Raw genomic sequence first — 23,053 nt, forward strand, 5'->3', positions numbered from 1 at the left:
GCCGTGGATGATAGTTGCACCTTCAACTATAGAGTGAATTTCTGATGGATTGAATGTTCGGTGATGCTTCCTGAATTTTATCCCTGGCAGTGAATGGAGGTTGGAGCCCCTGGCAGCGGTGGAGTGAATGCTCGGTGTCGTGTGGAGGGGGGAAGCGGCTGAGACGGCGACAGTGCAGCAGCCCTCCCCCAAATGGGAATGGAAGAGGCTGCCCTGGGGAGAGATTCCAAACATCTGGCTGTAGCCAGCCCGCATGTCCAGGTGAGAAAGCGGCAAAGACAGTCAACCCATAGACCAGCGGGTCAGCGCCCCTCCCCCCAGCTTCCACCAGACCCGGATTCAAATCCCGCGGGATTGATGTGATGGATGTTTCCTCTCCCCCTGCCAGGAAATGAATCCGGCTCTGCTTCTATCCATTGAGCACGTTTGTCTCGGAGTCTGACTGGGGGGGCGGGGGGGGGGTGGCTTAAGGAACCAGGGCCCATAATCCTGGCTGGCGCTTCCAGTGCAGCGCGGAGGGAGGGCGGCGCGGAGGGAGGGCGGCGCGGAGGGAGGGCGGCGCGGAGGGAGAACAGCGCGGAGGGAGCGCGGCGCGGAGGGAGCACGGCGCGGAGGGAGCGCGGCGCTGAGGGAACGCAGCGTGGAGGGAACGCAGCGTGGAGGGAGCACGGCGCTGAGGGAGCGCGGCGCGGAGGGAACGCGGCGCGGAGGGAGGGCGGCGCGGAGGGAGGGCGGCACGGAGGGAGGGCGGCGAGGAGGGAGGGCGGCGCGGAGGGAGGGCGGCGCGGAGGGAGGGTGGCGCGGAGGGAGGGCGGCGCGGAGGGAGGGCGGCGCGGAGGGGTGCGCGGCGCAGAGAGAGGGTGGCGCGGAGGGAGGGTGGCGCGGAGGGAGGGCGGCGCGGAGGGAGGGCGGCGCGGAGGGAGGGCGGCGCGGAGGGAGGGCGGCGCGGAGGGAGCGCGGCGGGAGGGCGGCGCGGAGGGAGGGCGGCGCGGAGGGGGTGGGGCGCGGAGGGAGCACGGCGCGGAGGGAGGGCGGCGCGGAGGGAGGGCGGCACGGAGGGAGGGCGGCGCGGAGGGAGGGCGGCGCGGAGGGAGGGCGGCGCGGAGGGAGGGCGGCGCGGAGGGAGGGCGGCGCGGAGGGAGGGCGGCGAGGAGGGCGGGCGGCGCGGAGGGAGGGCGGCGTGGAGGGTGCGCGGCGCAGAGAGAGGGTGGCGCGGAGGGAGGGCGGCGCGGAGGGAGGGCGGCGCGGAGGGAGGGCGGCGCGGAGGTGGGCGGCGCGGAGGGAGGGTGGCGCGGAGGGAGGGCGGCGCGGAGGGAGGGCGGCGCGGAGGGAGGGCGGCGCGGAGGGAGGGCGGCGCGGAGGGAGGGCGGCGTGGAGGGAGGGCGGCGCGGAGGGAGGGCGGCGCGGAGGGAGGGCGGCGCGGAGGGAGGGCGGCGCGGAGGGAGTGCGGCGCGGAGGGAGCGCAGCGCGGGTGGAGGGCGGCGCGGAGGGAGGGCGGCGCGGAGGGAGGGCGGCGCGGAGGGAGTGCAGCGCGGGTGGAGTGCGGCGCGGAGGGAGGGCGGCGCGGAGGGAGCACGGCGCGGAGGGAGCACGATGCGGAGGGACGCAGCGTGGAGGGAGCACGATGCGGAGGGACGCAGCGTGGAGGGAGCACGACACTGTCAGTGCTGCCTTCTTGCAGATTAGACATTAGGAATGTGTAGAAAAATGCTAGGAGCAGAAGTGGACCACACTGTCGGTCGGGCCTGCTTGACCAGGCCGTACAACAAAAAACTGATCTTCTACTACAACTCCCTGCTCCCATCCTCTCGCCCCCCCTCCCCCACCTGGAGGAGGCCATTCAGCCCTTCCAACCTGCTCTGCCATTCAGTAAGCTCATGACTGATTGTGTCTGAACTCCACCTGATGTCTGCCCCCGCCCCCCCCAACCCGCGCCCCACCATAGGTTTTGACCTCCTTGTCTATCAAAAACCTGTTTTGCTGTTCCTTGACTATACCCAATGGCCCCGCCCCACTGCTCCCTGGGAAAGGGGATTCCACAGACTGGAGAGAGTAAAGTTTCCCAGCTCTCCCCACCCCCCTCCCCACCCCCCTCCCCACCCCCCTCCCCTCCCCTCCCCTCCCCACCCCACCCCCACTCCGACTGAAAGCGGCAAATCTCCGATCGTTAAACTGTGTTCCCTGGTTCCAGTCTCTCCCTCACGTAGAAATAGCCTCCTGGTATCTACCCTGACAATTACCCTCAGGAACTTACATGTTTCCATTAGATAAAAGGACAGCCGAGGTGCATGCCCCCATAGCCCCCAGAAATCGGTCAATCTCTGTCTCAGTGAGGGAGCGTCCGCAACCCTCGACAGTGGAGATTTCCAAAGATTCACAACCTTCTGAGTGAAGGAATTTTTCCTCGCCTCAGTCCTAAATGGTTCACCCCTTGCCCCGAGGCCATGCCCCCGAGTTTCAGAGTGTCCAGTTGAAGACGCTTTACGCTGCGCACCGTCTGTGTGCGGTGCTTGAAGCTAACACCGGATTCCTGCGATGGCAAAATCCCCTCACCGCCCAGCAAAGAAACAAACCTTTTGTCTCCCGACAGGGCTTTGGACTCCACATAACAGGTGTCGTCTCCTTCATTTCAGGTATACCAGGGAGAGCCAGGGGCAGTGTGATCGGGATCATTAATGACAAAGAATTTGGCGTCGCATTCCTCGATGCGAACATCACAGAAAACTCAGCCGCAGGCACCACAACTGTTCAGGCAAACATCCAGAACATTCCGAGCTCAATCGGTTGGTATTTCACTGACAGCTGTCGGCACCGGCGGCCCTTTGCCAGAAACTGGTGGCCCTCGCTCGCTGTTAAGCTTTGATATTTTCTTCTCCACCCTCCGCACACACACATTGTAAATCTTGTTCTCCTATTCCGACTTCTCTGTGACGGTTTGACGATCTGTAATAGACGGTTTTCTTCACGGCCGAAGCCCTCCTCGCCTCTCCGGAAGATTCCTATTTAGCATCAACTCCGTCTTGGTCTTCTCCTTTGTCCACGTTGCTATCCCTTCTATGGCATGGCAGGACATTCAACCATGAGTGGAATCCCAGCTAATCCCAACCCTGTCCTCACCCAGCAGCTGGTAGATATTTTGCCGGGATTTTTAAAGAATGATGCGGAATGGGAACTGTAGATGATTTATTTCCCCTCTCTCCCTAGCTCAGTAGGGATAGGGGACGGATCATAGCGCCCCAGTCAGGCCGTCTGTGTATCCAGCTGGTAGTTAGCAGGTGAAACCTGAGTCCACTGTCCAACCGATGTATTCATGTGCATATTCCACTTCTTGAGCCTGTGTATCCCCTTGATCTGTGTATAACGCTGCCTCCGCCCCACAAGCTTGTGTGTGCCCCCCTCCCCCGTTACGTTCTTGGGCGTTGCAATGATTGAATTTAGCATTCATATCAAGAGGGCTAGAATACAAGACCAGGGATGTACTTCTGAGGCTGTATAAGGTTCTGGTCAGACCCCATTTGGAGTATTGTCAGCAGTTTTGGGTCCCAGGTTAGGTGGGTTGGCCATGATAAATTGCCCTTAGTGTCCAAAATTGCCCTTAGTGTTGGGTGGGGTTACTGGGTTATGGGGATAGGGTGGAGGTGTTGACCTTGGATACGGTGCTCCTTCCAAGGGCTGGTGCAGACTCAATGGGCCGAATGGCCTCCTTCTGCACTGTACATTCTATGATAATCTATGATATCTAAGGAAGGATGTGCTGGCCTTGGAAAGGGTCATAGATATCATAGAATTTACAGTGCAGAAGGAGGCCATTCGGCCCATCGAGTCTGCACCGGCTCTTGGAAAGAGCACCCTACCCAAGGTCAACACCTCCACCCTATCCCCGTAACCCAGTAACCCCACCCAACACTAAGGGCAATTTATCATGGCCAATCCACCTAACCTGCACATCTTTGGACTGTGGAAGGAAACCGGAGCACCCGGAGGAAACCCACGCACACACGGGGGAGAACGTGCAGACTCCGCACAGACAGTGACCCAACCGGAATCGAACCGGGGACCCTGGAGCTGTGAAGCAATTGTGCTATCCACAGTGCTACCGTGCTGCCCTTAATGGAATGATCCCTGGAATGAAGAACTTGTCGTATGAGGAACGGTTGAGGACTCTGGGTCTGTACTCGTTGGAGTTTAGAAGGATGAGGGGGGATCTTATTGAAACTTACAGGATACTGCGAGGCCTGGATAGAGTGGACGTGGAGAGGATATTTCCACTTATCAGAAAAACTAGAAGCAGAGGATTCACCGTCTCAGACTAAAGGGACGATCCTTTAAAACAGAGATGAGGAGCAATTTATTCAGCCAGGGGGTGGTGAATCTGTGGAACTCTTTGCCGCAGAAGGCTGTGGAGGCCAAATCACTGAGTGTCTTTAAGACAGAGTTAGATAGGTTATTGAGTAATCAGGGGATTAGGGATTATGGGGAGAAGGCAGGAGAATGAGGATGAGAAAATATCAGCCATGATTGAATGGCGGAGCAGACCCGATGGGCCGAGTGGCCTAATTCTGCTCCTATGTCTATGGTCTGACTAAAGAAGGTCTAGTTAAGATTTATTAAATTACAATAGTGTGAGTAGAAAATAATATTAATACTACTAACGAGCTGTAAACTGTTAACAATGAAAATACGAGAGCTAATATAAAACACGTATCCACGCCGACTCCTCACTCAGATTCCCATGGTGTTACTCCACTGCCACCTGCTGGTTGGAGGTCTAACCTATTAACATACAGAATTGCTTATGCACTTCATTACACCTCCCCCCCCATGACGCACATACCCTCCCCAGTCTGCTAACACCAGTCAACATGTGTTTCCCCAGCCTCCATATCCACCCGACCTGTTTGTCCCCTTGCAGCCTACATATTCCTCCCAGCATAAATGTACCCAAAGGCTGCATGCGCCCCCCCCCCCCCCCCATGGCCTACATAACACACTACCACCCCCACCTGCCCCTCCATACCCCTAGCCTGCGTATGTTCCCCGGCCTGTGTGTCATACCCCAGGACTGTATACCCTCCTCAGCCTCTCCCCCCTTCCATATTCAACGAATGGCCACTGATCTGAAACATTAACTCTGTTTCCTTCACCGCTGTTACTTCCAAACCCGCTGAGCATTTCCAGAGTTTATGGGCGCGATTCTCCGCTGCCCACGACGGGTCGGAGAATAGCGGGAGGGCCTTCCCGACATTTTTCCCGACCTCCCGCTATTCTCCCCCCCCCCCACCCCCCCACGGCCGCCCCACAACACGAATCGCTGCTCGCCGTTTTTTATGGCGAACAGCGATTCTCCCCAGGCCGATGGGCCGAACGCAAACACACCTGCTCTCACCGTTCGTGAAAACGGCCGTAAAGTGCCGTCCTGGACAACCATGGCACCGATTGGCACGGCCGCACCACGGCCGTGCCAAGGGTGGCATGGGCCTGCGATCGGTGGGCACCGATCGCGGGTAGCGGGTCCGAACCCCGCGCACTCTTTGTTCCTCCGCCGCCCCGCTGGATCAGTCCGCGGGGCGGCTGAGGGGCATGACGGCCCGCGCATGCGCAGGTTTGACGCATATGCGCGATGATGTCATCTGCGCATGCGCGGGTTGGACCCGTCCAATCCGCGCATGCGCGGCTGATGTCATCGTGCGCGTCAGCCGCCGTGATCCTTGGCGCGCGGGCTTAGCGACGGTCGCTAAGCCCACGATGCCGTGCTTCACGGGGCCGTGCTGCTAGCCCCGCCCGGGGGGGGGAGAATCGAGTCCGTGAAACTGGCCATGTTTCACGGCAGCCTTTACGACTCTCCGCATTTGCGGAGAATCGTATATTTCAGTTATTACTTCTAAGTAATATTTTTAAAATCAATTATTATTCATTTATGGTATTCATTAATTTTATCCGTTTATTGTATTTATTATGCTTACTTTTTTTAAAAGGTAAATCTTTTGTCTCCCTTTGCTGCGTGCTACGTTCTAGGTCCTCTGGTAAACGTGCTTGTCTCGATTTTCACCCCCGTCTATTGGTCAGTGGCCCATCCTGCCCCTGGCACAGTGAATGGCTTCTCACTCACTGAAGGAGTTTTCAGGCAAGAATCACAAATGGAGTTTGCGACAGGTGAGTGAGCGGAACTGCAGGGGGCGCACTGGCAGCAGCGGCCGGCGGGGAAATAAAAAGGGGGGGAAATAAAAAAGACTTTGCGGAGCAAGCACTCTCCGTGACCAGCGGACGTCCCCAAGCACCTTACAGCCAAAGACGTACATCATGACACGTAGTCACTGTTGTCATGTATGAAGCACGGCAGCCAATTTGCACAGAGGAAGCTCTCACCAGCGGCAGTGTGATCATCTGTTTTTGCGATGTTGATTAATACGGAACCTCCAACAGGGCAACACTCCCTCAGTCTCACACTGGGATGCCAACCTTGATTTTTGTGCTTGTGTTCTGAAATGGGACTTGAATCTAGGATCTTACGACTAAGAGTGTTCAACATGGATCCTTCCTTATAATTATTCTCTCCCCAGCAGACTCCCCCTGCTGGTATATGTGTATACGGCAGCCTCAAGTGGACAAAGTACCAGGGGCGGAATTCTCCGCTCCCGCGATAAATCGGGAAGGCCGTCGTGAACTCGGCCGAGTTTCACGACGGCCTTGGAGGCCGCTCCTCTCACCTTATTCACCCCCACCTGGGGTGCTAGGAGCGGCGCTCCGTAACTCTCGGCTGCTGGGCCTTGACGCGACGGCGGCGCCTAAGTGACGTCGGCCGCGCATGCGCGGTTGCCGTCTTCCCCTCCGCTGCCCCGCAAGACGTGGCGGCTTGATCTTGCGGGGCGGCGGAGGGGAAAGAGTGCGTCGCTTTGAGACGCCGGCCCGACGATCGGTGGGCACCGATCGCGGGCCAGTCCCCTCCCGAGCACGGCCGTGGTGCTCACTCCCCTCTCCGCCCCCCCACAAGCTTCAAACGAGCATTTGGCGCCCATGTTCACGATGGCAGCGACCAGGTGTGGTTGCCGCCGGCGTTAACAGGTCGGGAACGTCAGGCCGGCCCATCCGGGCCGGGGAATTGCCGGTCGCCGGGAAAAACGGCGAGCGGCGATTCTGCGAGCGGGGGCTGGGAGAATTGCGGGGGGGTGCCAGGGGGGGGGGGTGTCGTGAGTCGCCCAGCCCTCCCGCGATTCTCCCACCCGTCGTGAGGAGCGGAGAATCGCGCCCCAGGTGTGAAACAATTGTTTTGATTCATATTTTATTTTTCCCAGTTTATCCCAGTATTGTCCCTGCCATGATCAAAGTGAAATCCTTATAACAAGACTGAGGTATTATCGTCTGGGTCTTGTAATAAGTGCAATAGAAGCTGTAATAACTGACACTAGCACACATCACTGAAATGGAACAGAGCAGATTAACCTTTCTGATTACAAAATGTCTTTGAAACTTGCATTTTTGTTAATTGCTAAAAAGCATAATATGACTGACTGCTGAAGTGTATTGAAAATTGCATTGTGCATTTTGTCTACTTGAGGCTCCCAAACATACTTGTACCAGCAGGGGGAGTCTTCTGGGAAGAGAATAATAATAACAAAGGATCCATGTTTAACAGCTCATGTGGTCCTAATTCTAAATGTCTTTGGCTGAATATAGAATTGTTTTTGTCCCAAGAACTTCACAACAGGGACCATTATCATAGAATTATTACAGTACAGGGGGAGGCCATTTGGCCCATCGTGTCTGCACCGGCTCTCCAAATGAGCAACTCGCCTAGTTCCATCCTCCCACCTTCCCCTGCAACATTCTTTCTTTCCAAATACCCGTCTAATTCTTTTTTGAATGCGTCAGGTGAGCCTGCCTCCAACACACTCTCAGTCAGAGCCTAAACCCTAACCATTCCCTGTGTGAAAAGGTTCCCCCTCATATCACTGTTCCCAATCCTTTTGATTTTGAATATTCCTGTTGAATCTCCTCTGGGTTTTCTCCCAAGTCCCCACGCATCCAACCTAATCTTCATAACTGAAGTTCATCATCCCTGGAGCCATTCTCATGAATCTTTCCTGCATTCCCCCAATGCCTCCACATCCTTCCTAAAATCTAGCGCCTAAAAACTGACCGCAGTACTCCAGCTGAACCTGGACTAGTGTCTTATACAAGTGCAACATCACCTCCTTGCTCTTGTACTTTATGCTCCTATTAATAAAACCTGGATGGCTCACTAACCACTCTCTCAACCACACCTGCCACCTTCAATTACTTATTCACATATCCAAGCAAGGCCTTCTGCTCCTGCACTACCTTCAGGTTTGTCCATCCCCTACTTTCTGCTGTCTCTCCAGGTTCTTTCTACCAAAATCAATCACTTCACATTTCTCCGCATTGAACCTCACCCGCCACCAGTCCGCCCATTCCACCAACATGTCCATGTCCGCACGATGCTCCTCACAGTTCACAATGTTTCCAAATTTTGTATCAACTGCAAGCTTTGACTTGCACCCCGTGATCCAGGTCATTAATATATATCAGGAAAAGCAAGGGTCCCAACATTGACTCCTGGGGAACTCCACCACAAACCTTCCTCCACCTTTCTCCACCCCAGAAACATCCATTGACTAATTTTCCTGTCCTTCGACCAATTCCTTATCCACCATGTCCCTGTCCCTTTTATTCCATGAGCTGGCGCTGCTTTCAGAAGTCTATTATGTGGCACTGTATGAAATGCCTTTTGAAATTCTATGTACACCACATCAACTGCACTGCCCTCATCAGCCCTCTGTTAGCTCTTCGAAAAAAACTGTAGCAAGTTAGTTAAATGTGATTTTCCCTTAAGAAATTAATGCTGACCTTCCCCTCATTAGCCCACATTTGTCCGTTCCTGGCACTGGGGCAAAGCCACCGTGTGCAGCCTGGCATACTGATTGCAGCTTCTGATTTGCAGGTGAGATCCTGCGATTGACGCACATTGCCCGGGGGGTGGACACAGAGGGCGCACTCCTGTTCGACATTGTGATCAACGGTTATGTCCCCAGAACCATAGCCAGTGCAGACATCACTGTGAAGGTGGGTCGATCTCTTTAACCGCTTGCTTCCTAATCAGACAGCTTTTCATGGTTAACCAGCATTAACCAACTGTGGGCCTGGCTAAGAAGAGCAGATTTTAAGCACCATATCATTCCCAAGTTGTAGGTTGGTTATCAGGTTTGAGTTTTGTCCTTTTTGGGGGCCACATTCACCTGTTTCAAATGTTTATCTTCCCTTTCTCTTCCCTGATGTTCCTCAGCTCTCAATCCAGCCGTGCCTAACTATCGTGTCCCCCTCAACTCCATCAATGCTACTCTGCACATTTGGAAATGCTTGAGAGGAGCTCTTGTAGGGAAGGGGCAGCAAATCTCCCTCTCATCTTTTCCCCTCCCCTTATGGGAGTGGTCCTGGTGCCCTCCCATGCCGTGTGCCCCCCCCCCCCCCCCCCCCCACCCCCAACAATGACCTTGTGTTCAGGAACTCAACATGAATCAGGGAAAGTGGGGATTCAGAACATTTACACTCCCGTTATAATCTTAGTTACTCCAACTCCGAGCTCCCAGGCCCAGCCCCCCAACCCCACTCCCAGCTGGGGCTCAGTCATGAATCATAGAATTTACAGTGCAGAAGGAGGCCAGTCGGCCCATCGAGTCTGCACCGGCCCTTGGCAAGAGCACCATACCCAAGCCCACACCTCCACCCTATCCCCGTAACCCCATCCAACCTTTTTGGAACCTGCGGGCAATTTAGCACGACCAACCTGCCTAACCCACCCATCTTTGGACTGTGGGAAGAAACCGGAGCACCCGGAGGAAACCCACGCAGACACGGGGAGAAAGTGCAGACTCCGCACAGGCAAGCCAGGAACCGAACCTGGGACCCTGGAGCTGTGAAGCAATTGTGCCAACCACCGTGCTGCCCTCAAAACTACAATGAACTGTAGTTGCCTGCAGAAGCCATCACTTCGGTCAAACCAAAGGCAGTTCACCATCACGGGAGAGGAGAAGGGAAGAAACTGAAGAAGAAAGCATCTTGCGTTAAAAAAATCTGATGTCGCAGCAGACCTCAGATCAAGGTAGAGCGTTGTTACAACCCACACGAGACCTTAGGAGACGGAGCAATTTCCTTCCCATGAGCCTCGATGAATACGGGCTTCCCTGCTGAGGGGCGAGGGCCTAGTAAACGGACTCCAGCGTTAAAGCTGGCCCAGATGAGAGTCGAGCGGTAATAGTCCCGGCTGGGATCTGGAGTATTGTGTATATAGTTAGCTTCTAATAAAATAAGGTTTCTTCACGCCTCTCGTTTGGATTCCCCTGTGGCCACTGAAAAAAGTATTTCCCGACAGGAAGAAAATTGGAAATGTTTTAGTGACTACATTAATGCCGCACTTTTGACTGAATTCTAGTCCAAACATTTACTCCTTTTTTTTTCAAAATGCAGGATTTCAGTGAAAACTATGTTCAAACGGGCCCGGGGCAGATCTACGCCTGGTCGACACAAACCTTCTTTCAAGATGGATCCCCGCTCAGTTTCCAATGTAACCACACCGTCGAGTATGAGTCTGGGCTGGGCCGTCAGCCTTCCTTCCTCCAGGTACTGAGGGCCGAGTATATCTCTGTCCACTACGATGAGGAGACCGAGGAGCTGGGTTTTCAGATCACAACCTCCTTTCAGAAAGGTGAGCATTGCTTCAGGGACCCCTGGATTGACAGGCATCGCGAGCACCCCGTGGTTTTCTGTCAAGCCTAGAATTACTTCATTTTTTAACATTTTGTTTTGTTATCTGTAAATTATCAGACACTACAACCCGTTTATTATTAAAACTGTTCCCCTACTTGCGAGATGAACAAAGGACAATCAGAGGTTCATGGCTGATGTGTTTATTCACAAACACAATAAAACAGTTATTCTCCCAAATTATCCCAAATGTAATCTGCCCAAAATCCAAATACCACCCCAGCCGATGAACCTGACCAAGCTTCGGGTCCAATCCACTGAGCCTCCATCGTCTCAGGACCCTGGTCTGCGAAGGTGGGTCTCGCTCGCCTCTTCCGTCTGTTCTCTGGTCCACCATTGGGTTTTCGCTGGGGAGGGTCCTGGGTGTCTTTTCCGATCCCCATCTTCGCGGCCTTCCAGAAGTTTCTCTGGCCCTCAGCCAATCAGGTCACTGGGTGGGGGTCGCAACACTCAATGGAGCTGTCGATTGCAACTCTGCAGGACACCAGGAGCTCCCCCCCCCCCACACACACACACACACTCCACCCACGCCCTCAGGGCTCCATCCTCAGATGCATTGTCCGCATGTAACCTTATCCCATATAAGAAAACGGCGGGAAATCTGGGTGCCAGAAAGTCTGGCTTCATCTGGACAATCCACAACAATCGATCCATTTGAATGTCCTGTTTACAGGACAGGCCCAGACTTGCCCCGGCTGTCAGTCCCTGTCCAGTATCTTGGAGTTTGGCTGTTTGACTTCCCATCAGGTGTGAGGAGGGCGTTGCCTCTGACTGTGGCTTCAATTTAAAGTATCCAATTCTGTATACATAGATACATAGAAGATAGGAGCAGGAGGCGGCCTTTTGGCCCTTCGAGCCTGCTCCGCCATTGATCACGATCATGGCTGATCATCCAACTCAATAGCCTAATCCTGCATTCTCCCCATAGCTTTTGATCCCATTCTCCCCAAGTGCTATATCCAGCCACCTCTTGAATATATTCAAAGTTTTAGCATCAACTACTTCCTGTGGTAATGAATTCCACAGGCTCACCACTCTTTGTGTGAAGAAATGTCTCCTTATCTCTGTCCGAAATGGTTTACCCTGAATCCTCAGACTGTGACCCCTGGTTTGGACACACCCACCATTGGTAACATCTTCCCAGTCTAGTCCCGTTAGAATTTTATAAGTCTCTATGAGATTCCCCCCTCATTCTTCTGAACTCCAGCGAGAACAATCCCAACCTAGTCAGACTCTCCTCATATGACAGCCCCGCCATCCCTGGAATCAGTCTGGTAAACCTTCGCTGCACTCCCTCGAGAGCAAGAACATCCTTCCTCAGAAATGGAGACCAAAACTGCGCACAATACTCCAGGTGTGGCCACTTCAAGGCCCTGTACAATTGCAGCAACACATCCCTGCTTCTATACTCAAAGCCTCTCGCAATGAAGGCCAACATACCATTAGCCTTCTTTACCGCCTGCTGCACCTGCATGCTTACCTTCAGTGACTGGTGCACAAGGACACCCAGGTCCCGCTGCACACTCCTCTCCCAATTTACAACCATTCAGGTAGTAATCTGCCTTCCTGTTTTTGCTTCCAAAGTGAATAACCTCACACTTATCCAAATTGTACTGCATCTGCCATTGATCTGCCCACTCGCCCAACCTGCCCAGATCTTGCTGTAGGATCCCTGCATCCTTGTCACAATTCACCCTCCCACCTAATTTGGTATCACATGCAAACTTTGAGATGTTACATTTTGTTCCCTCATCCAAGTCATTAATATATATTGTGAATAGCTGGGGTCCCAGCACCAATCCCTCTGGTACCCCACTGGTTACTGCCTGCCAATTTAAAAAGGACCCATTAATCCCTACTCTTTGTTTCCTCTCTGCCAACCAGTTTTCTATCCACCTCAATATATTTCCCCCAATCCCATACGCTTTAATTTTGCACAATAATCTCTTATGCGGGACTTTGTCAAATGCCTTCTGAAAGTCCAAATATACCACATCGACTGGCTCTCCCTTGTCGACTGTACTGGTTACCTCTTCAAAGAATTCCAACAGATTTGTCACGTATGATTTTCCCTTCATAAATCCATGCTGACTCTGACTGACTGATCCTGCCACTGCTTTCTAAATGTTCCGTTATAGAGTCCTTGATAATGGAATCAAGCATTTTCCCCACTACCGATGTTAAGCTTACTGGTCTATAATTCGCTGCTTCCTCTCTACCTCCCTTTTTGAATATCGGAGTGACGTGAGCTGCCCTCAATCTGCAGGGACAGTTCCAGAGTCTATAGAATCCCGGAAGATGACCACCAATGCATCCACTATTTCCAGAGCCACCTCCTTAAGCACTCTGGGATGCAGATTCTCAAGCCCCGGGGATTTATCCGTCTGCAATCCCATCAGTTTTCCCAGCACCATTTCTCTACTAATGTTGATCTGCCTCAGTTCTTCCCTCTCACTAAACCTTTCATTCTCCAACATTTCTGGGATCTGATTTGTATCCTCATTTGTGAAGACAGAACCTAAGATCAGGCCTAAGATTCCAGCCATTGTTCATTTTACCACAGTATGTAACCTTATCTTTCGGTAAATGTTTAAGTTTAATGTTTAAATGCTCATTAGTGAACAAAAAGGGATTTATTTACTGATCTTCAAGAGCAGCAGCAACCACCTCTAAAGTACCTCTGCCCTAGGAGAACTCCTGCACCTGGGGTGATTCCCCACTCTGAGTCCCAATTGGTCACCCAGACCAGGTGACCCTTACTCTGCTGTGTTGCCCTTAAAGGGACAATCACCACAGCAAGTAAGCAGGTACAGCAAGTAATTAGGAAAGCTAATAGAATGGTATTATTTGTTGTGATGAGAATTGAATATAAAAAGTAGGGAGGTTATGCTTCTGTTATTCAGAGCATTGGTGAGACCACATGTTGAGTATTGTGTCAGTATTGGTCTCATCGTTAAAGAAAAATGTAAATGCACTAGATCATAGAATTTCATAGAATTTACAGTGCAGAAGGAGGCCATTCCCCACTGCCTTCCCCACTGTCACCAGACTCCTAAATGACCCTTTTATGGACTGTCCTCATTAACACTACACCCTGTCTGCTTCATCCGATGCCAATGCTTATGTAGTTACATTGTATATCTTGTGTTGCCCTATTATGTATTCTCATGTATTTTCTTGAATTCTGTTCAATTCCCTTTTCTTCCATGTACTGAATGATCTGTTGAGCTGCTTGCAGAAAAATACTTTTCACTGTACCTCGGTACACGTGACAATAAACAAATCCAATCCAATCCATCAAGTCTGCACCGGCTCTTGGAAAGAGCATCCTACCCAAGGTCAACACCTCCACCTCATCCCCATAACCCAGTAACCCCCCCCCCCCCCCCCCCCAACACTAAGGGCAATTTTGGACACTAAGGGCAATTTATCATGGCAAATCCACCTAACCTGCACATCTTTGGACTGTGGGAGGAAACCAGAGCACCCGGAGGAAACCCACGCACACACGGGGAGGATGTGCAGACTCCACACAGACAGTGACCCAAGCTGGAATCGAACCTGGGACCCTGGAGCTGTGAAGCAATTGTGCTATCCAGAAGGCTACCGTGCTGCCCACTAGATGCATTTCAGAGAAGGTTTACTGAACTAAAACCAGAAATGGGTGGGCTGTCTTACGAAGAAACATTAGAGAGGGGGGGCTTGTATCGCTGGAGTTTAGAAGAAAAAGAGGCGACTTGGTTGAAACATATAAGATCCTGGGGTTCTTGACAGGGTTGATGTGGAGAGGATGTTTCCTGTTGTTGGAAAATCTAGAACTGGGGGGACACTGTTTAAAAATAAGAGGCCCATTTAAGACCGAGATGACGGGGAAATGTTTTCTCCCGGAGGGCCGTGAATCTCTGGAACTCTCTTCCTCAAAAGGCGGTGGAAGCAGAGTCTTTGAAGATTTTTTAAGTACAGTAAGAAGTCTTACAACACCAGGTTAAAGTCCAACAGGTTTGTTTCAAACACGAGCTTTCGGAGCAGGGCTCCGAAAGCTCGTGTTGAAACAAACCTGTTGGACTTTAACCTGGTGTTGTAAGACTTCTTACTGTGCTCACCCCAGTCCAACGCCGGCATCTCCACATCAAGATTTTTTAAGGCAGAGCTGGATTGATTCTTGATTAACAAGGGGGTGAAAGGTTATCGGGGTTTGCTGGGACGTGACAGTCAGATCCGCCATGATCTCATTGAATGGCAAACCAGGCGCGAGGGGCCGAGTGGCCTACTACTGCTCCTAATTTGGATGTTGGTATGTTTACAGGATGGGGGAGGGGCAGCCTTTGTCATTCCATTCCTCCTTCAATGCCTCTTGTTCTGTCTTTCAGGTTCCAATGTGGGTCACTGTCCAGGGGGTTTTGTACTTGATGCAGCCTCGTACTGTACAGGTGAGTCTCAGTTTGCTCAGCATTATAATTACTCAGACTGAATTAGAGAAGATAATACCTGATCCTTAAGTGATTAATAGATTCCTGATCAATAGAATGCTGAAGGAGGCCATTCGGCCCATCGAAGCTGCACCGATCCTCTGAAAGAGCACCCTACCTAGGCCCAATCCCCTGCCCTATCCCCGTAACCTCACCTAACCTGCACATCTTTGGATACTAAGGGGCAATTTAGCATGGCTATTCCACCAAACCTGCACATCTTTGGACTGGGAGCAAACCGGAGCACCCGGAGGAAACCCAGACAGTCACGGGGAGAACGTGCAGACCCCGCACAGACAGGGTGGCACGGTGACGCAGTGGTTAGCATTGCTGCCTACGGCGCTGAGGACCTGGGTTCGAATCCCGGCCACGGGTCACTGTCCGTGTGGAGTTTGCACATTCTCCCCGTGTTTGCGTGGGTTTCGCCCCCACAACCCAAAAATGTGCAGGGTAGGTGGATTGGCCATGCTAAATTACCCCTTAATTGGAAAAAATAATTGGGTAATCTAAAGTTTTAAAAAGAAACTCCACACAGGCCCAAGGTCGGAATCGAACCCGGGTCCCTGGCACTGTGAGACAGCAGTGCTTACCACTGTGCCACCGTGCCGCCCTGATCATTTTCCTTCCTGATTGTTTGGACGTTGCCTGAAATCAAGTACATAGTTCATGTATCGACAGCAAAAGGCCCTCGCCTGGATCCTGGCAAGGTGAGAGCTGGAGCGGTAATGCAGCCACGCAGGAGTTTAAAAACAGCGCAATGATTGGTTGGATTTGTGACCTATTCAGCAAACATTGTTGGCTAACTTGTCTTCGGAGTGTGAACCATTCCGAAAACCCGCTGCTCAGGGTGAGACGTGGCGTTCACTAAAATCAAACCAGCGACAACGACAGTATTATGCCGGCAGAAGTCAACTTGCAGAGTGACGCTAGCGAATCTGGCCTAGGGGCAATATCAATGCAGCAAGGACAGACGTCATATTAGCAATCGGGGGGGGTTAACTCAAACTGAACGACGCTACGCTCAGATTGAGAACAAGTGCCTGGTTATTGTTCCTGCTTGTGAACGTTTTCAACAATACCCACTCAGGAGAGGCAAAGTGATAGTGGAGACTGACCAAAAGCCACTTCAAAGCATTTTTTCTCAATCTGCTACGATCTGCTCCAAAGCGGCAGCAGAAAATGTTACTTTGCTGAGGAAGGTGCCATCTGGGAAAGGGTGTCCATCGTCGGCCTGCGGGTTGGGAGCAGGTCTCCCCGTGAAGGAAGCTGAGGATGCTGCAACAGAATATGAAACCTTCCAACGTGAAGCCTCAGCTCGACATGCTCTGGATTCATCAACCCAGTTAAGACATTGAATCTGACAGACAAGCGCCTTGCTCAAATCAAGCCAACAACCCAACAACTTCCCAAGCTCTGCAAGAAGTATGGATGGAAGGATGGCCCGGGAGCCACCAAGGACACCCCCTGTGGTCACAAGAGCGTATTGGGCAGGGCGAGATCAATTGACAGCACAATGTGGCACAATGCAGTTACCATCCCTCAGGGGATGAGAGGAGAGATGCGGAACTGATTTCATTGAATACTTCGAGGAATTGAATCGCCTCTGAGAAAGGCAAGGGATGTGCTCGGGTGACCAGACACAAGCATTCAAATCAAGGACCACGTCAAGCAGTAACGTCGAAGCAAGCTGGAGAGACAGTGATGATAGATGACACGCCAGACAGACTCTGGGTTAAGCTGGAAGCAGATCCCTTCAGGGAAGGTTGAAAATTGGAGAATTGGGGAATAAAATAGACGAATAGTTGCGACTGTTCGTTGAGAAGGCTACCCAATGGGCAGCACGGTAGCATTGTGGATGGCACAATGGTTTCACAGCTCCAGGGTCCCAGGTTCGATTCCCGGCTCGGGTCACTGTCTGTGCGGAGTCTGCACGTCCTCCCCGTGTGCGCGTGGGTTTCCTCCGGGTGCTCCGGTTTCCTCCCACAGTCCAAAGATGTGCAGGTTAGGTGGATTGGCCATGATAAATTGCCCTTGGTGTCCAAAATTGCCCTTCGTGTTGGGTGGGGTTACTGGGTTATTGGGATGGGGGAGGTGTTGACCTTGGGTAGGGTGCTCTTTCCAAGAGCCGGTGCAGACTCGATGGGCCGAATGGCCTCCTTCTGCACTGTAAATGCTATGATAAGGCAGCTAAATTGATTTTATTCACTCATGTCTCAGTAACAATTTGCACCTCATGACTCCACACTGCATGAGGGAGTCAGTTTGATTTTATGACCAAGTTCATCCTAATCCATGAGAACTCATGCATGCCCCCAGGTGGATTTTACTGGAACTGCAGGTTAAAACTACCAGGAAAAACGCAGCAGATAGAAACTGTCTCCGGAAATGAGAAGGCTGAAGGGGTGACTGACCTCTTAATAGGTCTTTAAAAACATTAAACTGTTTCTATTCGTTTGAGGGTTGTGTGCTTTGTTGGCTAGACCAGCATTGATTACCCATCCCTAAATTTCCCTGTGAAGGTGGTGGCGAGCTGTCTTCAGCGGTACAGTCGCACAGTGGTTAGCACTGTTGCTTCACAGCGCCAGGGTCTGAGGTTCGAATCTCGGTTTGGGTCACTGTCTGTGTGGAGTCTGCATGTTCTCCCTGTGTCTGCGTGGGTTTCCTCCGGGTGCTCCGGTTTCCTCCCACAAGTCCCGAAAGACGTGCTTGTTAGGTGAATTGGACATTCTGAATTCTCCCTGTGTGAACCTGAACAGGCGCCGGAATGTGGCGACTAGGGGCTTTTCACAGTAACTTCATTGCAGTGTTAATGTAAGCCTACTTCTGACAATAAAGATTATTAAAGATTAAACTGCTGCAGTCCATGTGGTGTAGGTACACCCACAGTGCTGTTAGGGAGAGAGTTCCAGGATTTTGACCCAGTGACAGTGAAGGAACGATGATTTATTTCTAAGTCAGGATGGTCAGTGACTTGGAGGGGAACCTCCAGGTGGTGGGGTTCCCATGTATCTGCTGCTCTTGTCCTTCTAGATGGTGCAGTTGAGCGTTTGAAAGGTGCTGTCTAAGAAACTTTGGTGAGTTCCTGCAGTGCACCTTGTAGGTGGTGCAGACTGCTGTCATAATGCGCCTGTGGTAGAGGGAGTGAATATTTGTGGAAATGCTACCAACCAAGCGGCTGCCTTGCCCTGGACGATGCCCTGGACGGTGCCGAGCTTCTTGTTTTTGGAGCTTCACTCATCCAGGCAAGTGGCGCGTACTCCATCACACTCCTGACTTGTGCCTTGTGGTCAGGCTTTGGAGGGTTAGGAGGTCAGATGCAGAGCAAATCTTTCCACTTATGGGAGGACCCAGAACCAGGGGCCATAAATATGAGAGTCGCCTGTAGAATTCTGGTTTCTTTACTCAGAGTGGTAAGAATGTGGAACTCGTTACCACAGAGTGCTTGAGGTGAATAATGTTGATCCTTTTGGGGCAAGCTGAATACATATTAATGGGTGAGGTGAGATAATGTAGGGTGAGAGAATGTTCATATGGGACATAAACACCAGGTTGGGCTGAACGGCCTGTTTCTATACAGTCATTTTCTGCACTGTTTGGTCAGAGGAGGATGAATGCCCTCTGTGGTGAATCCCTGCCACAAGCCCATGTGCAGTAATATGTCTTTCAGGGATCGCAGCATGACGTCACTCGAAAGGAAGTGGGTCATGCGATTCAGTTTGGGTTTCACTTTTGCTCAGAGCAGAACACACTCAGACAGCTCATCTGCTCATGCACCTTCAAGCGTGTACAGCTTTGTATGTGCCTAGTCTTACTAAATGGACCCACGATGTGTTGACCCAATCCCTGATAAGTGATTAATGCTTTCATATCATTATAAAAACACCAGAGGCAACTTCTCCTGCGTTTGTCCCTCTGGCTTCACCATGGCTCTCAATGGGAAAACCTGCAGTATCTGCGGCGGTGGAGATTTAAAGGGATATTTATAACTTGGTTTGTTATTGTTAGTGGAAAATGTGTCCTTAGCCAAAAGAAGGAAATATAAAAAAAAGTTTTTAAAAAAGGTAACGTAAAAAGGAAAAAATATACCCTTGGCATGTACATCATGAATAGAAGAGATTCTGTAATAGTTCCTCAAAATTCCCTATCCATCCATCAAGACTAAAGGTGATGACAGCAGTGAAACTTTATAAAGCTCAGAGCTCTGTCCCAGCCACTAATGATGTCGATTTCAACTATATTCCTCCTGCCTGTAGAGTTGTTCCTCAGAAAATGTCCCTTCATTCTCTACTCAGTCTGTATGATCGTTACAGCGACAATGTCTATTTTAAGACCTAAATCATCTCCCCTTTTCTCCATTATTGACAGATATTGATGAATGTCAGCTCGGCACTCACATGTGTCACTTTGGGCAAGATTGTCAGAATGAGGCCGGTTCATACCGCTGTCTGTTACGGTGTGGGGTTGGTTTCAAGCCGTCGGCAGATGGAGCTCATTGTGAAGGTGATGGAGATGTGCGAGGCCTAGATGAAGAATTTAATCCACAAGAGAAAGCAATTGGGTGGAAAGAATCCAATGAATTATTGCCCCAAGGCTGGGGCTCACTTGCAAGCTCAGGTTCACCATAGGACCCATTAATGATGGACTAAAACCAGAGAGTGGGCCCAACAACCGATCAGCCCCTTCACCTCTTCATCTCCTGCTCGTCTCCACATCCCCCCTTTTTACCTCTTTATCCTTCCCTCGTCCCGCCCTTCCCCACCTTCTTCCACCATCCCCCCCTCCATACCCCTGTCCCTCCCACCCCTCCCCTTCCTCCACAATTCTCCTACCTCAGCTCCTCCTTACCCCAGCCCTTCCTCCGCCCCACCAGACATTCCTTAACCTTCCCCTTTTTTTACCCCGCCCCTCTCCCTCCATGCTCCTCGTCTTCCCATCACTTCCCCTCCTCCCCACATCCCTCCCCCCTCTGTCTGCCCCACCTCTCCCCTGCCTCACCAATCACTCCTTCACCCTCCCCCCCACCTCATCCCACCTTACCAGATCCATCCCTCCCTCTCCCCTCCCCTCTGAGCCCAGGTTCCAATCCTTCCCTCACTCCTCTGCGCCCAACTCACTCCCCACTCTTACCCTACCTTCTCCAGCTGATGACCACGCCCAATTTTGATTCAAAATGTCAATGGAAGCTGAGAATCACTGACAAGGCCAAAATCCAATGCTCTCCTCTATTACTTTTGTTTAATATTGTTATGGGCCAGAGTTTAGAGAACCCCAAAGAGTATCATGGAGTTCACCTGACCCACAACCTTTAATAGATTGTGGTATGGGGAGCACACGGCCCACTCTACAGGTGTGGTACAGCAGAAATGGAAAAGTCTTTTTTAAAACAAAACAATGTTTATTCTATGAACTCAAGTTAACCTTTTTAAAACATACAGTGAACATCTTAGCAACCATCAATTCAAATACAACCCCCAAAGAATACAACACTGAGTAAACCTTTGAGCGTCCCTTTTTAACAGCCATACGACTTAAAAACAAAACCTTTATCAGAAGCACATCGGGTTAAAGTCACTACTGAAAACATTTATAATTCTGAATTCACCAAATGAACAAGAGATAGTCTTTAAATGGCAGAGAGAACAACAGTACACCTGCTCTGTCTGGCTTCAGCTCCAACACTGAAAACTAAACTAAAACCCACCCTGCAGCAAACAGCCTAAAACAAAAGTAAAAAGCTGACAGACAGCCCAGCTCCACCCACTCTCTGACATCACTGCAGTAGTAAACACCCATTTCTTAAAGGTAGCCTCACTCCAGATATTTATATACACACCCATTTATAAACACCCATTTCTTAAAGGTACTCCCACATGACAATATGCTTTAGTCATTAAGAAATTGTAAAATTACCTTCCTTATCCGTTCAAGTTCCACATTCCTCAAAGTGCAGTCCAGTTCCATACTTTCCATACAGCCTGTGGCACCCTGAGGTGCTTTAATACAATAGCAATTACACATGATATATATTCCATGACACAGACCTTCCCCCCCCCCCCCCCCACCTGCGGAGGGGCTCCTCCTCAACACGTGGTCCTGGCCTTTGGAATGTGCCCGTCTGCAGCAGTCGGTCGAGGACAATTCTTTGTGCTGGAAGATCAACAAGTCTTGGGCAGACGAAAGAGCATCTTTCACCAAGTTGATGATTCCCCTGCAGCAGCCGATATTGGCCTCGGTGTGCGTCCCTGGGAAAAGCCCGTAGAGCCCTGGCTCATGGAGCTGCTCGGGATGAACCTCGACAAATACCCCTGCATCTCTCTCCAGACCCTCTTTGCAAAAGCAGGTTCCACGGGGAGGTAGCCAACAATCCCTACCCCCACCACAATCCCGTCGAGGGTATCCTAGCGGAGTAGCTGAGGCCTCTGGGTGTGCACGGAGAACACTCTTGAGCAGGTGGTGATGAGCCACATGCGACTGAGTGGCTCGCTCGGCCGCTTCAGAGGGGTAGTTAAGAGTGACCCACGTTGCTGTGGGTCTGGAGTCATATGTAGGCCAGACCGGGTAAGGATGGCAGATTTCCTTCCCTAAAGGACATTAGTGAACCAGGTGGGGGATTTTACTGCTAGTTTCATGAAGATCATTAATGGCTTATAACGGCACTTCATTCCAGATTTTGTCGAATTTAAATCCCCACCCCCACCACGGTGGGATTTGAACTCGTGTCTCTGGATGGTTAATCCCACCCTAGGGATTGCGAGTGCAGTAACACTGCCACTCCCATTCTCCCGTGCAGTGGGAGTCACTGGATAACTTGTTGATCCGGAGCAGCGTACCTGACTGATTATACCCCCCCCCCCCCTCCCCTCCCCTCCGGCCCTCTCCTCAGGCCCCCGATTACAGAATCTGACTGCAGCCTCCTCAGCAAGGTCTCGGCTCAGATCAACAAACTGAGCTCAATCCCGGGGTCTAATGCCGCGAAACGTGGTTCACCAACAGCGCTCCGGGGCCAGAGCCGCTTTTCACTCAATGTCTCTCTTTCGCTTTTCCTTTCAGACATCAATGAGTGTGAGGAGTCAGCCGTCCCTCCGTGCCTGCAGCGCTGCCTCAATGCTATTGGCACCTACCGGTGTGGGTGCGAGCCGGGTTACCAGCTCCGTGGGCAGCACTGCGTCGGTAAGTCTCCATTACATAGGATACGGGGCACAGAAAACCCAAGCGTAAGTCTAATCATCCACTCAAACCTCTTCCCCATCTACCAACACATCCCTCCATTCCCGTCTCCCTCATGTCTATACTGCTCACTTTGAGCCACTCCCTGTAGTAGCCACTCTTTGGGTTTCTCTCGTGTATAGCACCTTTCAGGATCACAGCTCACCTCAAAGTCCTTTCCAGCCAATCAGCTATTCTCCAGCGTAACCACTGGGAGGAACCTTGCCATGTTTTCTCCAAAGTGCCGGGCTCAGACTGAAGACCGGTGTGGAGTCCTCCAGCAGCTCGGCCCAGGTTTCACTCCAGATCTTGTGAGTGGACGGGGTTGACTTTGGCAGGGATGGGGCCTGATAGGACCCCGGCAAGTCCAGCTCCACTTACTCAGCACACTTACTTCAACACCATCCACCGCCATCGGGGCACCATCTTTAAAGGCCGACCTCCCAGCACTGAACTGGAATCCCATTGACACCCCCCCCCCCCAATTTAGCACGGCCAATCCACCCAACCTGCACGTCTTTGGTCTGCGGGAGGAAACCGGAGCACCCGGAGGAAACCCACGCACACACGGGGAGAACGTGCAGACTCCACACAGTGAC

General features: G+C 51.8%; 1 protein-coding gene across 1 annotated transcript in view; it reads left to right on the forward strand.

Annotated features, from left to right (window-relative positions):
- LOC119955579 (hemicentin-1-like) overlaps positions 1-23,053 on the forward strand; it is a 291,695-nt gene that overhangs the window by 237,344 nt on the left and 31,298 nt on the right. The window contains 8 exon segments of the mRNA XM_038781912.1: positions 91-261; positions 2,634-2,783; positions 6,016-6,153; positions 8,960-9,081; positions 10,483-10,720; positions 15,150-15,209; positions 19,614-19,748; positions 22,299-22,418. Coding sequence (XP_038637840.1) covers positions 91-261; positions 2,634-2,783; positions 6,016-6,153; positions 8,960-9,081; positions 10,483-10,720; positions 15,150-15,209; positions 19,614-19,748; positions 22,299-22,418 — 1,134 coding nt within the window.

The sequence above is a fragment of the Scyliorhinus canicula genome, chromosome 21 (assembly GCF_902713615.1).
Source record: "Scyliorhinus canicula chromosome 21, sScyCan1.1, whole genome shotgun sequence".
Lineage (NCBI taxonomy): Eukaryota > Metazoa > Chordata > Chondrichthyes > Carcharhiniformes > Scyliorhinidae > Scyliorhinus > Scyliorhinus canicula.